This window comes from Amphimedon queenslandica, unplaced genomic scaffold, assembly GCF_000090795.2.
Source record: "Amphimedon queenslandica unplaced genomic scaffold, v1.1 AMPQUscaffold_12274_Cont12408, whole genome shotgun sequence".
In the NCBI taxonomy this organism is placed as follows: Eukaryota; Metazoa; Porifera; class Demospongiae; order Haplosclerida; family Niphatidae; genus Amphimedon; species Amphimedon queenslandica.
The window spans coordinates 3,636-17,922 of record NW_003547488.1 but is presented as its reverse complement, the minus strand read 5'-3'; the positions used below and the strand labels follow the sequence as shown (position 1 = coordinate 17,922).

General features: G+C 34.0%; 1 protein-coding gene and 1 long non-coding RNA gene across 2 annotated transcripts; both read left to right on the top strand.

The window, feature by feature from the left end:
- The first annotated feature begins 648 nt into the window (after positions 1–648).
- On the top strand, positions 649–1,126 carry LOC109588130 (uncharacterized). Its single transcript, XR_002187971.1, has 3 exons — positions 649–682; positions 925–1,032; positions 1,087–1,126. It is a non-coding gene; the product is annotated as an uncharacterized LOC109588130 (long non-coding RNA).
- A 9,262-nt stretch (positions 1,127–10,388) lies between these two features.
- Positions 10,389–14,053, top strand: LOC109588128 (neurofilament medium polypeptide-like). Its single transcript, XM_020004314.1, has 12 exons — positions 10,389–10,402; positions 10,615–10,976; positions 11,651–11,755; positions 11,810–11,896; positions 11,957–12,064; positions 12,119–12,274; positions 12,328–12,948; positions 13,012–13,185; positions 13,236–13,376; positions 13,458–13,582; positions 13,642–13,794; positions 13,850–14,053. Exons 1-12 carry the CDS (start codon positions 10,389–10,391, stop codon positions 14,051–14,053), a joined length of 2,250 nt encoding a protein of 749 aa, XP_019859873.1.
- Positions 14,054–14,287: the final 234 nt, after the last annotated feature.

Sequence of the window (14,287 nt, the reverse complement as noted above, 5' to 3'; positions counted from 1 at the left end):
AAGAAAGGGAAAGAGAATTTATCAGGAACAGCTTCAAAGAGAAATAAAAGAGAAGGAGCAAATACAGCAAGAGCGAGACAAAGAGCAGCAACAGCTTCTTCAAGAAAAGGTAACACTTACTCAGCAACTTGATGATGCTACCACTCTCCTTGAGCAAGCAGAAAAGGATAAATCAACTCTTGAATTAGGTACTATTGTGTTGTACTGTTGTTTATGTGTACATTGTTTACATTATAGTACTAGTGGATTACACAATGTTGAGTATGGAAAAAGTATCCTGTACTCAATATACATGTAGATCAAATTGTCCATCATTACAAATAATGAGATTCATCTAGAGTGAGCTCTGCTTACCATAAGTGGTATCATTAGCAGTAATCATAGTACATGTACATGTATTTGTGGCCACTGTACATGCAGTGCAAATTTGTTTAAGCAAAAAGTATCATTTTTTCTACTTTTGTATTTTTATTAATATTAAAAGATAATGAGAAGCTTAAAGCTAAAGTTGCCGATAATGAAGAGAAGAAGCAGATTATTACTGGTTAGTGTATCATCAGTACATAATATTAGATGAGAGAATATTCTATTAATGTAGAAGATTATGAGAAACTTAAACTCAAAGTAGCTGATATGGAGGAAAAGGAGGAGCAATATCTCAAGGAGAAGCAGATCGTTATTGGTTAGTTAACTATACACACAGCATGTACCGTATAGCAGGAAATTTTTATGGCCCAAAAAAATTTGTGGTTTTTGAAATTTTAATTTGTGGTTTTCTAATTTCGCCCATCTTAACAGTATTAAATTGATTTTCACGGATTTTATTTTCGTGAATTTTTAAGAAATGCGAAATCCACAAAAATTTTGAGCTACGAAAATTTTCCGCTTTATGGTGTTTAATGAGAGAATATGTTTATTGTGTAGACAACAATCCAAATCTCAAAACTGATATTTCTCAGAGTAACAAAGTTGTAGCCAAACTGAAATCACAAGTAGAGGAGCAATCACAGAATGAGAAACAGATCATTACTGGTTAGTGTATCATCATCAATCAATAATAATTATTAATATTCTCGTAATTTATAGACCTTAAAGAAAAGGAGTTGTACATAGCCAAACTAGTGAAGGAAAGACAAGAGAAGGTCCTCAAGCAACCTATCAAAGAGACTAGCTCCATTGGGCTACAATTTAATTACTTGATCCCTTCAATGGGTAAATTATTCGTGTACATGTACACATGTGAATGATTGTGTGTGTACTATACTGGTATTAGTTATGTGTCTGTATTGTTTCAGATTCCCTAGACTCTAGTGTCATTATAGCTGGACAGAAGCTCTTTATCCTACAAGGAGACAGGTCTCACTCACTCCAGTGGGAGAAATATGGATTCAGATTAGAGTGTCCTCAAGGAGCAGTGTCCAAGGATACTGAAGTAGCTGTTACTGCACTAGCTGGTGGTAATTTCAAGGTACCCAAAGGTACTGTGCTAGTGAGTGCAGTATATGCAATATCAGTATCTAAGGCACTATTAAAACCACTGGTAATAGAGCTACAACATTGTGTGGATCTAAGGAACAGTAGTCAGACTGGTTGCCTCAAGTTTGTGAGAGCTCCACTGAAGTCTCCTTACCAGTTCAGTATAGTTGAAGGAGGATTTTTTAGAGTTGGAAAAAGATACGGATTAATTAAGCGTGAGCAGTTTAGTTGTATGGGTATTATAGCTGAGATGAGTAATAGAAACACACCTAGTGACAGTGAGAGTGAAGAAGGTTATGAGACACCACCTGAAGGTACATGCATGTATCATGGAAATAGTGTTTTATTATTAATAATGTACAATAATAGGATCAACTGATGACACACATATTGATAGTGGTAATGGAGCAGGAGAGACTAGTGAGAGAACTGCCTCAACAAAAAATACTAAACTATCTCAAGGTATGTGTGACTGTAATTGTGTTGCATAATTTCATAACAGAATCAGTAACTGATGACTCTGATCAAGAAGTAAAAAAAGTTGAGTCTACTTCTGGTATGTATGCATTGTATAATTTATTAAGTACATTCATAATGAGGTTTTGTATTATTAGGTGCATCTAATGTTAGCAATGAATCAACTGAAGATGAAGTGAAGCAAAAACCAAATAAGGACAAAGGTTTGTGGCAATATCTATACACAATCAATGATTAATATTTCTAATTTCCTACAATTATAGCTTTAATTCAAAATGATGTATTGTATACTGGAATGATGTATCATGAAGAGAAGAAAGTTGGTTACTGGAGGGCAATATATTCTGTAGTTAGAGATTTGGAAGTACTTAAACAAGTATGCATATTATTTGTATTATTATAATTTTAATGTTATTCTGTGTAGTACATTAGTACAAATCATCCTAATGCTGAGCTTGGTAATGACGTTGACTTTTTCAAATTTGCTGAACCAAATGGGAAACTTTTGTTGCTTTTAGAAACTACTCAACTACAGTTAGGATGGACCGTTGATCCTGACAGAGAACCAATGGAGGTAAGTTTATTCTATACTTTAGCATTACTATACATGTCTTTACTATATTGTAGCTATTTCAGTCTACAATTGATCATTTTCCATTAAACCCATTGTACTCAAGCTGCAGTATGTCAGTGTATGCTGAAATTGCTGTTGCTAAAAAGCCACTTCATTGTCCTATTAAATTAATTGGAATAGATCCTTCAAAAATTGTCTACATCAACAAATCACCTCCTGCTCTTGATTCATCAATGAGTTAGTCAATGATCTTAAAATAATTTTTATTGATAGTTCACATACATCATTTCACAGGTCCTACTACCTCCTCTTCCTATTCTTCTAATGCAGTACATGAATCAACGTCAGTATCATCCACTGGAGGAGCTAGTAAGTGATAATACTGTGTGTGTATATACTGACCTTTGACCTCTATTAGGTCCATCAGCTACTGTTGATGTCAATAAAGTAAAGAAAGTTATTGATGATGTTCTTGTATCTCATTATGCTGATCTTACTTCACTACCAATGGAAGCTGTTCCTGATCTTGCAAATAAATTATTTGCTCTTCGTTTGGTCAATAATGCTGTCAGAGGAAATCCTTCCATAGAGAAATTTATTGATGAGTTCAAGGCTGGTCTTAAATTTCAGCGGAAGTTACCTCAAGTGCAGGAGCACTGTCAAAAGTTCTTAAGCTCATTCATTGCAGTTAGTGGTAGTTTTGCTTATGCAGCAACAGCCTTGCACCAGGACTGGATTGAAGCTATTAGGATTGAACTGGGATTTGATTTTAATATCAGTATTGATGCTTAATAATAATTTGATTGGCTTATTAATTTTAAATATTTTTAAAATTAATTTTTGTCGATTCACAAGAAAATAATTTATTAATAAAGAAGAGTTTAGCAATGATGGAATAATGATTTAATTCTACTGACGAAAACAAAGTACAAAGTTAACAATAATACATGATGATAGTGTGTATATATATATGTACAAGTTCTGGTATTATTAATACTTCGGATTTTTTGAGAGTTGGAATAACATCATTTGTATTTTGATATCCAGTTATCTTTACAATCCTTGTCTTTATAGCAACTGGTACTACTACGTAATTAATCGCCTAGTAATAATAATCACAACAATAATAATTGTAATTAATGTATACCATATAGCAGAAAATTTTCGTGGCCCAAAATTTTCACAGCTAAAAATTTTCTCAGATTAGACTAAAAATCAATTTCATGGATTTAATTTTTGTGGTTTTCTACTTTTTGGCCATCTTGAACCGTAATAAATTGATTTTTGCTGATTTTTTGTGAATTTTGAAAAATGCAAAATCCAGAAAAATTTCCTGCAATATGGTAATTTGGAGTGATGTACATGCACATGTACATACAAACAGGCACAGTATTTGATATACTGACTTGTCCTTTGCCCAATTAATAAGTATAGACAGTAATGAGTACATTAGTCTTAAACCAGGCCCACCTGTTTGAACTTGTACGGGTTCATTGAGGAAGAATATCCTCTGATGCCAGTAAGTGGGTGGGTGTATCTTGAGGACTAGTACTGAAGTACACAGGATAAGAGGGAACCTCAAACCCAATAACAAAGTATCCAACAAGACCCTACAACATATAAATAATAAACCAGACCTTAGGGAACTTGTTAAATGTACAAGTACAACATTGATCAGTACTGAGTTACTAACAGCAATGGCAATGCACTGAATGCATTTTAAGGGTTAAAATTTTCTAAATCAGTCAAAAAGGTCAAAATACAATAATTTTGGGAGTGATTTTGGAATCACTTTTCAGAAATTGCCTCAGTTTCAAAATGACCAAAACTCAATATTAACAAAATTCAAAAAACGTAATAGAATATTATGGTGACTTGGAGCCGTTTTTCAGAACAAACCTTTGCTCTTCTTTAAAAAATTGACTGGTTTTTAAAATGCTCATAACTTGAAAAATATTTGTCCGAACCAGCTCAAACTTTCATCATAACATTAAGACATCAATCTGTATCAGAAAATGTAATAAAAATTGGGGGAGACTTTGCAATCATTTTTTGAAGAAAAAACTGTGGGCTATAGTACAAGGTATTCTTTAAAAATATTTGTTGGAATCAGCTCAAACTTTCTACATAACATAAGGACATCAATATGTATCAGCTTGGTATCAGAAAATGTAATAAAAATTTGGATGTAATTCTGAAGCCAATAAACAATTAAAATATAATCATAAACTCACTATAATTGTTTTCATTTCCTCCTGACACCAGTTTCTGATGATTTGGTTGACCAGTAAATCCCACAGACCTCCTGGGTGTGGTCTAATAGTCTCCTGGTAGACTTGAGTCCCACTGTAATATTGACTCGCTACATAATGTATCACCAGTCCATGACAGGGAACCTCTGAGAGAGAGTGTGTATTGTAATAAGTGATATATTGCATGTCAGAAAGTTTGTGTCATTAAACCAATTATGCAAATAAGCTAAAAACCAAAAATTAAAATAATTTATAAAATTATATACTCGATAGATAAGTACATGTATGCATGGAGAGAGATGTACATGTACATATGGTAGAGAGTGGATACAATATTTAACTTGCAAATATTTTAGATTATAGTTTATCCAGTTTGATCACATTATTAGGTAGACATGTTAACTCATTGTATAATTATGAGTCTTTATACAAAAATAAACAACAAACTAGACTATAAACATATGTAGAACATTCATGAAGGGAGTTGTCTCAAAGCAAGCAGTATATGCTATTACAATTTAATTGATACACACAATGACATGTACAGTAAACTTGTATAGAAAAATATATATATATATATATAAACATATAAACTTCTATATGTGCTCTAATTCCTTATAAAGACAAGGTGAGCATAGAAATTTTTTCAAAGAATGCTAAAATCAGAAAGAAATAGACTATGACAAGTCAACTGAGAGATTTACCATGACTTAGACTGGTCCCTATGGCTATTCTATGTTATGCATGCATAGCATAGAATAGCCATAGGGACCAGTAGTGATTATCTCAATTATGAAAGCTTTTAACTGAGTAAACTTTCTTTTGCCTTTTAACTCTCAATTCTTTAATTCAAACCTTGTTAAATATTTTTGTATTCTCCTGCATTCAGTGGATATTGTTGATACTTCCTAAGTACTGAATTACCCAAGTCTCATAAAATTTGAATTTAAGGATTCAGAGTTAAAAGTCAAACTTGTTAAAAGCTTTCATAATTGAGATAATCACTAAATAGCATAGAATAGGCATAGGGACCAGTCTAAGTCATGCTATTAAATCTCTTCGGTGACTTGTCATAGTCTATTTCTCTCTGATTTTAGAATTCTTTGAAAAAAATTTTATGCTCACCTTATCTTTATAAGTATTAGAGCACCCACAAATTAACTGCCAGTGAATGATCATTCTTTTTTTATGAAGTTGTGCGCCCCCCCCCCTTGAATATACTACATTTCATGTAGTATATTATCTATGGTGATTGATAGATATTAGAGTCTATTATCTATGATATGTAATGATGTCATCAATGACCGCGCCCCCTAACAGGAAGCAATTAATGCCCTCCATCCAGGATCCAGCAACTTAGCAAGCTCTAGTCTGGCCTCGCCAAGCTCTAACTTTCAAAAATCAAGTGCAATGCAAGAATGCAAGTAGGAATAGTCTATTTGGGTAGTTTAAATTAAAAATAAGCAATAATCTCAATTTTCATTTTCGCGTGCAAGCCTCCCTTTAAAATAAATTTATCTACAAGTCTCACACAGCCTCCTACCTGTTTGGTCTCGAGTGGCTAGACTATGAGCTTGTATCAATAAGGATTCCGGTACAGTCCCATCCTTACCTACCCCATCACTTTGACTAGGAGAATTGAAGAAGCTGGGATTTTTTTGGTGTCAGTCTAGTAGAACCACGACTGGCACTATGAATTTTGGAAAATGTGTGTGGTCTCATGTTGCATAGCTGGTTTGGGTGGGGCTGGTATTTGGCAAGCTGCCAGAATGGCATCTGAAAGTGAGGGCCACTATTCTCTTCTTTTTGTATCTCTTTCATTCATTCTTTGTCTCTCTTACTCTCTCACTTTACTCCTCTGTATCCTGTCCTTATTCTAACTCATCACTATATTACTGTCTACTCTGTTACTGGTACCTCTTGTTCTTTATAGACTATCAACCAGTGAAGAGAGAGGGACATTCCACAGTAAAGGTAGGAGACTACCTATATATGTGGGGTGGGTCCGGGTCTGGAGTACACTATGATGTGATGGAGGTGTATCACTTACCAACTGGTGCTTGGGACCAGAAAGCTACTACTGGTACCCCACCACCAGGTACCTGGGCCTATTCATCTGTAACAGTTGCTATTGGGAAGGAAATATATTATTTTGGTGGACGTGGTGTTAGTGGGTATCAAAACAATGTGCACTGTATCAATGTGGATTCATTCAAGTGGAGGGAACTTTCTCCTTCTAGTTCTGATCATAGCCCAATGATGAAGGGCTATTGTGGAATGGTATCAGCTCATTTTGATGGTGAAGACTATCTTGTAATAATTGGAGGAAGCATGGGATCATCTTCTATCAATACTCCAAAACAACCTGATGCTCAGTATTCAGCTGATGGCACATGTAATGAGATACATTATTACAAGATTTCATCAGGTCAGTAATTCTCATCATTGATACACAATAGTTGATCAGTATTTCAAACTGAATAATTTATATTAATGTACATAAAACAGATTGTTAATAATTCAGTGTGTTTGTTAGTGTGTCTCTGTGTGTCATGTGTTTGTGTGTGATGTATATGTGTGTACTAATACATACATTATGATGTGTCTGTGTATGATAGTGCATATAATGTATGTGAGAATTTATGACATGTGTATGTGACGTGCATCTATAATGTGCATGTTATGTGTGTGTGAGTATTATCATGTATCTGTGTGTGTGTGTGTGTGTGTGTGTGATGTTTGTATATGTATATACATGTATCTATACGTAAGCTAATGTGACATGAGTGTGTGTGTAGGTTCATGTTAATTATTATCATTTTTAATAAAGTTCTGTATCACATGAGTCACAAATTACCCACATACAATGTTCCATCAGTTTTGTACAAACAATCATAACTGACATGTACCAGAATAGATTGGTAATCTTCAAATAAGGACACAAACTGCACCTCTCCTTCAAGTATACAAGTGTAGTGTGTGTGATGTGTTTCTATGCATGATGTGTTGTAATATATATATATATATATATATGTAGACCAAGAAGGTATGGTATATATGATATATTCTATACTTACTCTAAGATCAAACCGCACAAGGCCCACCATTGAGCATTTTTTCATTGGTAATGACAACCAATGCAGTAAATTTGACTAAAAGAGAAGTTTAACTGTTTTAGTCATTAGAGTGTCCTTTGCTATATACTTGCATGAAACTGGTCACTAAGAATAGAAAGAAAAGGCCTAAAGTTGGGCAGCAAAGAGAAAAAGAAAAGGCAGCCATTTTTACCACGTGGCACTATAAAATCATCAAAACCACTTGGGGTATATATGCGTAAAGTTGGATTCTCAATTGTGACCAAAAGTGTTGTGTAAACAAATGGAATGCATCAGATTAGAAAAATTTCTATTTCTGACGCATTGACAATACTCCGATTAGTTTATACAGCAATTCCAGTCATGATGCTAGTGCATGAAAAGCAATGCATTATATTGACCCCGCAGTGCCTTTGATCTTACAGCAACTATAGAAATGAAAATTATAATGAATGTGTATAATCATAGGTGTAGGAGGGGCTTAGCCCTCCCAACTTTTGGTAGATGAACAATAAAAAATACCATCACGTGGCTTCATTTCAAGTTGTTAGCAGGTTTTTGTTAGCTTGAAACTTCATTTACTTAAATGAATATAATGTAGCAATAACATTGAAGGGATCAGGTAATTAAATTGTAGTCCAATGGAACTAGTCTCTGTCGGCACACATGACAGTACATATTTACATGTTTTTATGTTCAGCCCCCTTCAGCCCCCCCCCAACTTTCGAATCACTCCTACACCTTTGTGTATGTATGTGTGTGTATGTGGTAAGTAAGTGTACATGAATGTTTGTTCGATATTATTAGATCAATGGATATCTCCTGTTGTTACTGGAGACAGACCACCTCCTATTGATTCCTTCACTCTAACAACAGTTACTAATAACACTGCTGTAATGTTTGGAGGCATTACTGATAATGGAGTCAGTAATAAACTGTATATGATAAGTTTCACTAAGACATCAGTGGTGAGTTTATAATGTGGGATGGGTTCTGATTATGAGAATGTAAATTATGAGTTTTCAATTAAATTGCAATTGAAAAAACTGCATTTCGTCAAACCGCATTGATGTGGCTTAACAATTAACATGTACATGCAAATCACAGTCAATTAAATTTGATATTAATTACTGTAGAGTAAGAAATTTTGGAAGAAATTAATTTTGGCAAGTTTGGCATTTTGATAGCCATTCGCCACTATCACAATGTTTTTGATGCAAAATCTAAACCTACCCTACAGTAATTGATAAATAATAATGAGAATTATTTTATTACTGCAACACTGATTTTATTATTCTCTCAGGATATATTAGAAGTTCCTAATCCTGGAGGATCATTACAATGGCCTAAGGGAAGATATGGTCATTCCAGTGTACTGATTACCACTAGTTCAGGACTACACTTACTAGTGGTGGGTGGATCTCCTGCCTATGATGTATGGTTACTGGACATTAACAAAAGAAAATGGAAAGAACTGGTAAGTATGCTTGATAAGGAAACATAAAGCGATTAACTAAAATTTGTGACTCATGAGGTTTGTAATACAATATCAATGCTGGAGTTAAAATTAATTCTATTTTATTGTGTATGTACATACATGTATTTGTGTGTATATGTGCATATGTTGTAATGTTTTAATATACATATGTGTGTACTGACACCAAGAGTTCATTATATTTGGACTCTTGCTATATAACATGTACATCATGTGTACATGTAACATGTAGCTACATGTATGTGTGTGTGTGTGTGCAACGATGCATGCCTTACATGTACCTTTATATGTCTATGCATGTATAAATGTACATGTATGTGTGTTAGTGTGTCATTAGTATGTGTATGTGTATGTGTGCACATGCAGACACTTAGTAAGTTCTTAATTGAGGACTCGCATGATATAATAACACCCTCAGTTGTGTATACTTGTCTATTAATATATTGTGTATTATTAATTTTATTATGTCATCTTTGTGTTACAAAAAACACACTGTGCAGACTATAAAACTGTCAGTTAGTTTTTGTGTTTATTAAACAGATATCAAATCAATTAATATTTCATACACAAATTAATTATTATTATTTTAATTTTATAGATTAATCTACCAATCAATGTCACTAGGAGAGACTATCATTATCTCTCAGTGTGGAGTGTGACCCCAACTACTAACTGGATAATTGAGTTTGGAGGATTTACAAAATACAATGATACAGCAGTTACTGAACTCAGTAAGTACATAGTAGATACAATGTGCATTGAATATGTAATGATAATATTACAACAATGTAAGTAAATTCTTATGATGAATATTTAATGAGAGCATTTGACGTATACCTATGATACTAGTTATTGTTAATTTATTCCTGCTATGAAATATAATGACTGCAGATACAGAAACACTGATATTAATAGGAGCTAGAGTGAATGAAATATTATTAGCAATGTATTTATATACATTAATAGTTAACTATGTAAACTGACAGATGTCATGTCATGCATACAATGATTAAGCAATAATGATGTTACCATGGTAACTAACTGTAATTGATTTGTGTACCGTCTATCTGGAAATTTTTACTGTGACTTTAATTTTACTGGATTGGAATTTTGCAAAAATTAGATTACCTACATAATACATGCCACATTCATTAATACATGACATAGTCTTATTTAGTAAAAATTAAATCACAGCACAAGTTTAAAACTCAAAATTTTCTACCACACTAATTTCCTGATCTACAGTATTTCTTATTTTCTACTACTTTGTTGCTGTATAGGATATACTAGTGATAATGATTGGTCTACTAGTGTAATACCTCTGGACCAGTATCAAGATCAACTAAGAAGAAGGATACTGAGTGATTGGGAGAATTTAGGATTAAGCAAAGAGGTTCAATTACTCAGAGGTCACCTACAACAAAGAGAGAGAGAATTCTATCAGGAACAGCTTCAAAAAGAAATAAAAGAGAAGGAGCAGATACAGCAAGATCGAGACAAAGAGCAGCAACAGCTTCTTCAAGAAAAGGCAACACTTACTCAGCAACTTGATGAAGCTACCACTCTCATTGAGCAAGTAGAAAAGGATAAATCATGTCTTGAATTAGGTACTATTGTGTTGTACAGTTGTTTTTGTGTACATTATTTACATTATAATACTACTACAATGTTGAGTATGGTAATATTATCCTGTACATACTCAGTATATTGTATGTCAGGTAATTTTCATAGGAGAAAATTTTCAAACAGAAAAATTCATGTATTTTCATTTTTGCGCAGTGGTTCCTGTCTGAAAATTAATAGCATACGAAATTTTGAAGATCTTATAAAGGATCCCACATATCACCTCTGTTTGAGAAGCTATCATGTTTATTAGACTATCTGCCAACTGCAGTAGGAGACTAGGAGAGATACTTTAATTGAAAGAAACAAAGCAGCACCATTTTGTGATGATAGTGCCACATGTGTCTTGACAATGCACATGGTATCTGCATGCAAAATTTACGTATAAATAAATTAATTTTCATGAATTTTAATTTCACACAAAGCCATGCATTCTAAAAATAAATACAGACAATAATTTCCAGATATACAGTAGATCAAACTGTCCATGCACTACAAATAATATGATTTATATACAGTGAGCTCTGCTTACTATATACAGTATCTTTAGCAATAATCACATTACATGTATTTATATGGGCTACTGTACATGCAGTGCAAAATTTTTAAGCAAAAAATATCATTTCATTTTTTATGTATTTGTTTTCATCGACAATAGAAAATTATAAGAAGCTTGAAGCTAAAGTTACTGATAATGAAGTTTACATAACTGAATTATTGGAAGAGAAAACACAAGTAGAGGAGGAGAAACAGATTATTACTGGTTAGTGTATCATTAGTACATAATATTAGATGAAAGAATATTCTATTAATGTAGAAGATTATGAGACACTAAAACTCAAAGTTGCCAAACTATTGGAAGAGAAGGAGGAACAATATCTCAAGGAGAAACAGATCATTATGGGTTAGTTAACTATACACACATGAAGCATGTATTAGATGAGAGAATATGTTTATTGTGTAGACAACAATCAAAAACTTAAAACTGACATCTCTGAGAAAGACAAAGTTTTAGCCAAACTGACTTCACAAGTAGAGGAACAATCACAGAATGAGAAACAGATCATTACTGGTTAGTGTATCATCATCAATCAATAATAATTATCAATATTCTATTAATTTATAGACCTTAAAGCTAAAGTGTCTGATAATGAATTGTATGCAACCAAACTAATGAAGGATAAGTCACAACTACTGGAGAGAGTCACATCCTTAGAGGAACAACCCATCAAAGAGACTAGTTCCATTGGACTACAATTTAATTACCTAATTCCTTCAATGGGTAAGAGTATTATTGTGTGACTGACTGACTGTGTGTCTTATTACTACTGATAGATAATTTGGACTGTCTGAGTGATGTACAGGTAGCAGAGAAGAAGCTGTTTCTAGTTCAAGGAGACAAATCTCAACTAATTAATTGGGAGAAATATGGTCTAAGGATTGGAGTACAAGAAGATACCTTATCACCCACTGATACAGTTGAGGTAGCAGTAGTCGCTCTTGTAGGAGGAGAGTTTGTCTTTCCAAAGAATACAGTACTAGTGAGTGCTGTTTATGCTGTTTCAGTATCCAAGCCTCTCCCCAAGCCATTGCAACTAGAAATTGAGCACTGCATTGATCTGAGGGGACGACCAGGTCTTACACAATTTTTAAAGTTTGCTATAGCTCCTGTGAGTACACCCAGTCTTCCTTACCAGTTCTCAATAGTTGAGGGAGGAGAGTTTAAACCTGATAGTTGGTATGGATCCATTAAACGTAAAGATTTCTGTCTGGTATCTATCATTGGGGAGAAGCATCTACCCAAATCATCAACTAATGGAGATGAGTCAGAAGAAGAGGAGCAAGAGGAACAAGCCAAAGAGGAAACTGAGGAGGAAGTGGAAGATGGTGATAGTGATTCATCCAGTGATTCTGATAAGACTAAAGATCCACCAGGAGGTAGCAGTGGAGGACAAGGTGAGTAATGAGTCAGTGAGTGTGTACTAGTGTATAATGAACTGAATCTATTCCACTATATAGGAGAGTCTACTAGTAATGAGGGAGTAGAGGAAGAGGGGGAGACTGGAGGTCAGCCATTACATGAGGAAGGAATTGAAGAGCAAGATAATAAAGGAGTAGAAGAGTCAAAGGATCATGAAGAAGAAAAAGCAACTGCTCTAATGCCTTGTACTGAGATTAGTTCAGATTTTAATAGTAAGTACTTTCATCAACACTGTCAATGATAACTGATCTCACTTGTATAGTTGAGTCTGATACTATTGAACAAGTAAATGCAAAAGAAGAAGAGAGACTTGAAGGTGATACCAGTATTGATCCAGTTTATGATGGAGAGGATTTAAGAGAAGAGGAGGAAGCTGAACCTCAGCCTCAACAACAATCTGCTGGTAATGAATAATTAATGCATGTACATGTAGCTATGATTTTAAAAACTATACATAATTAATGATTTGCACATTTATTTATAGTTGGAGCAGGGTCCACTGGTGTAGAAGAGGCTGCAACATATGCTGGACTGGTTTATTGTGAGAAGAAAGAAGCTGAAGACTTAGTGACCTTCACTGTAGCTAAGAAATTAAGTGCTCTCCTTGAGGTATGTGTACATACATTAATAATTTAGTCATTATTATCATCACTGTTTTCATTTTATAGTTTATTGAGAAGAAACACGTACAAGCTGAGATTGGTCAATATGTTTATTTTTCTTTTATTCCTTTCTATTCATATATTGAATTGAAGTTTGATGCACCACAAGATGAGCCATTCACTGGTTGGAGTATTAAGCCTCACATTAAACCTTGTAGAGTAAGTACTGCAATATAATGTATAACTGATGGTTGGTGTGTGTATATTATATTAGTTGCGCCGTTGTGATGTTGATAATTTTGGCGATGCTAATTATCCTCTTCCTCCATGTTGTCTGGTATCAGTCTATGGATCACCTGGTGCTGTACCATCACTGCATTACTCTGTACCACTGGATGGAGTGGCTGATCCTGTTACATTATTCATTCATCGATCACTGAGAACTGCTCCTCCTCCTACTTCGACAAGTAATGAATAACTCATTTCAATTGTTTATTTGTTTAATATTAATCAGATCCTACTACCTCCTCTAATGTAGTACATGAATCAACGTCAGTATCATCCACTGGAGGAGCTAGTATGTGATAATACTGTGTGTATATGCTGACCATTGACCTCTATTAGGTGCATCAGCTACTGTTGATGTCAATAAAGTGAAGAAAGTGATCAATGATGTTCTTGTATCTCATTATGCTGATCTCAATTCTTTGCC

Bases quoted from the DNA above. Each gene is read 5' to 3' on its own strand.
- LOC109588128 (XM_020004314.1), top strand. The intron at 12,065-12,118 runs GTTAGTGTATCA...ATTAATTTATAG, and splicing joins TGAGAAACAGATCATTACTG to ACCTTAAAGCTAAAGTGTCT. The intron at 12,949-13,011 runs GTGAGTAATGAG...TCCACTATATAG, and splicing joins AGGTAGCAGTGGAGGACAAG to GAGAGTCTACTAGTAATGAG.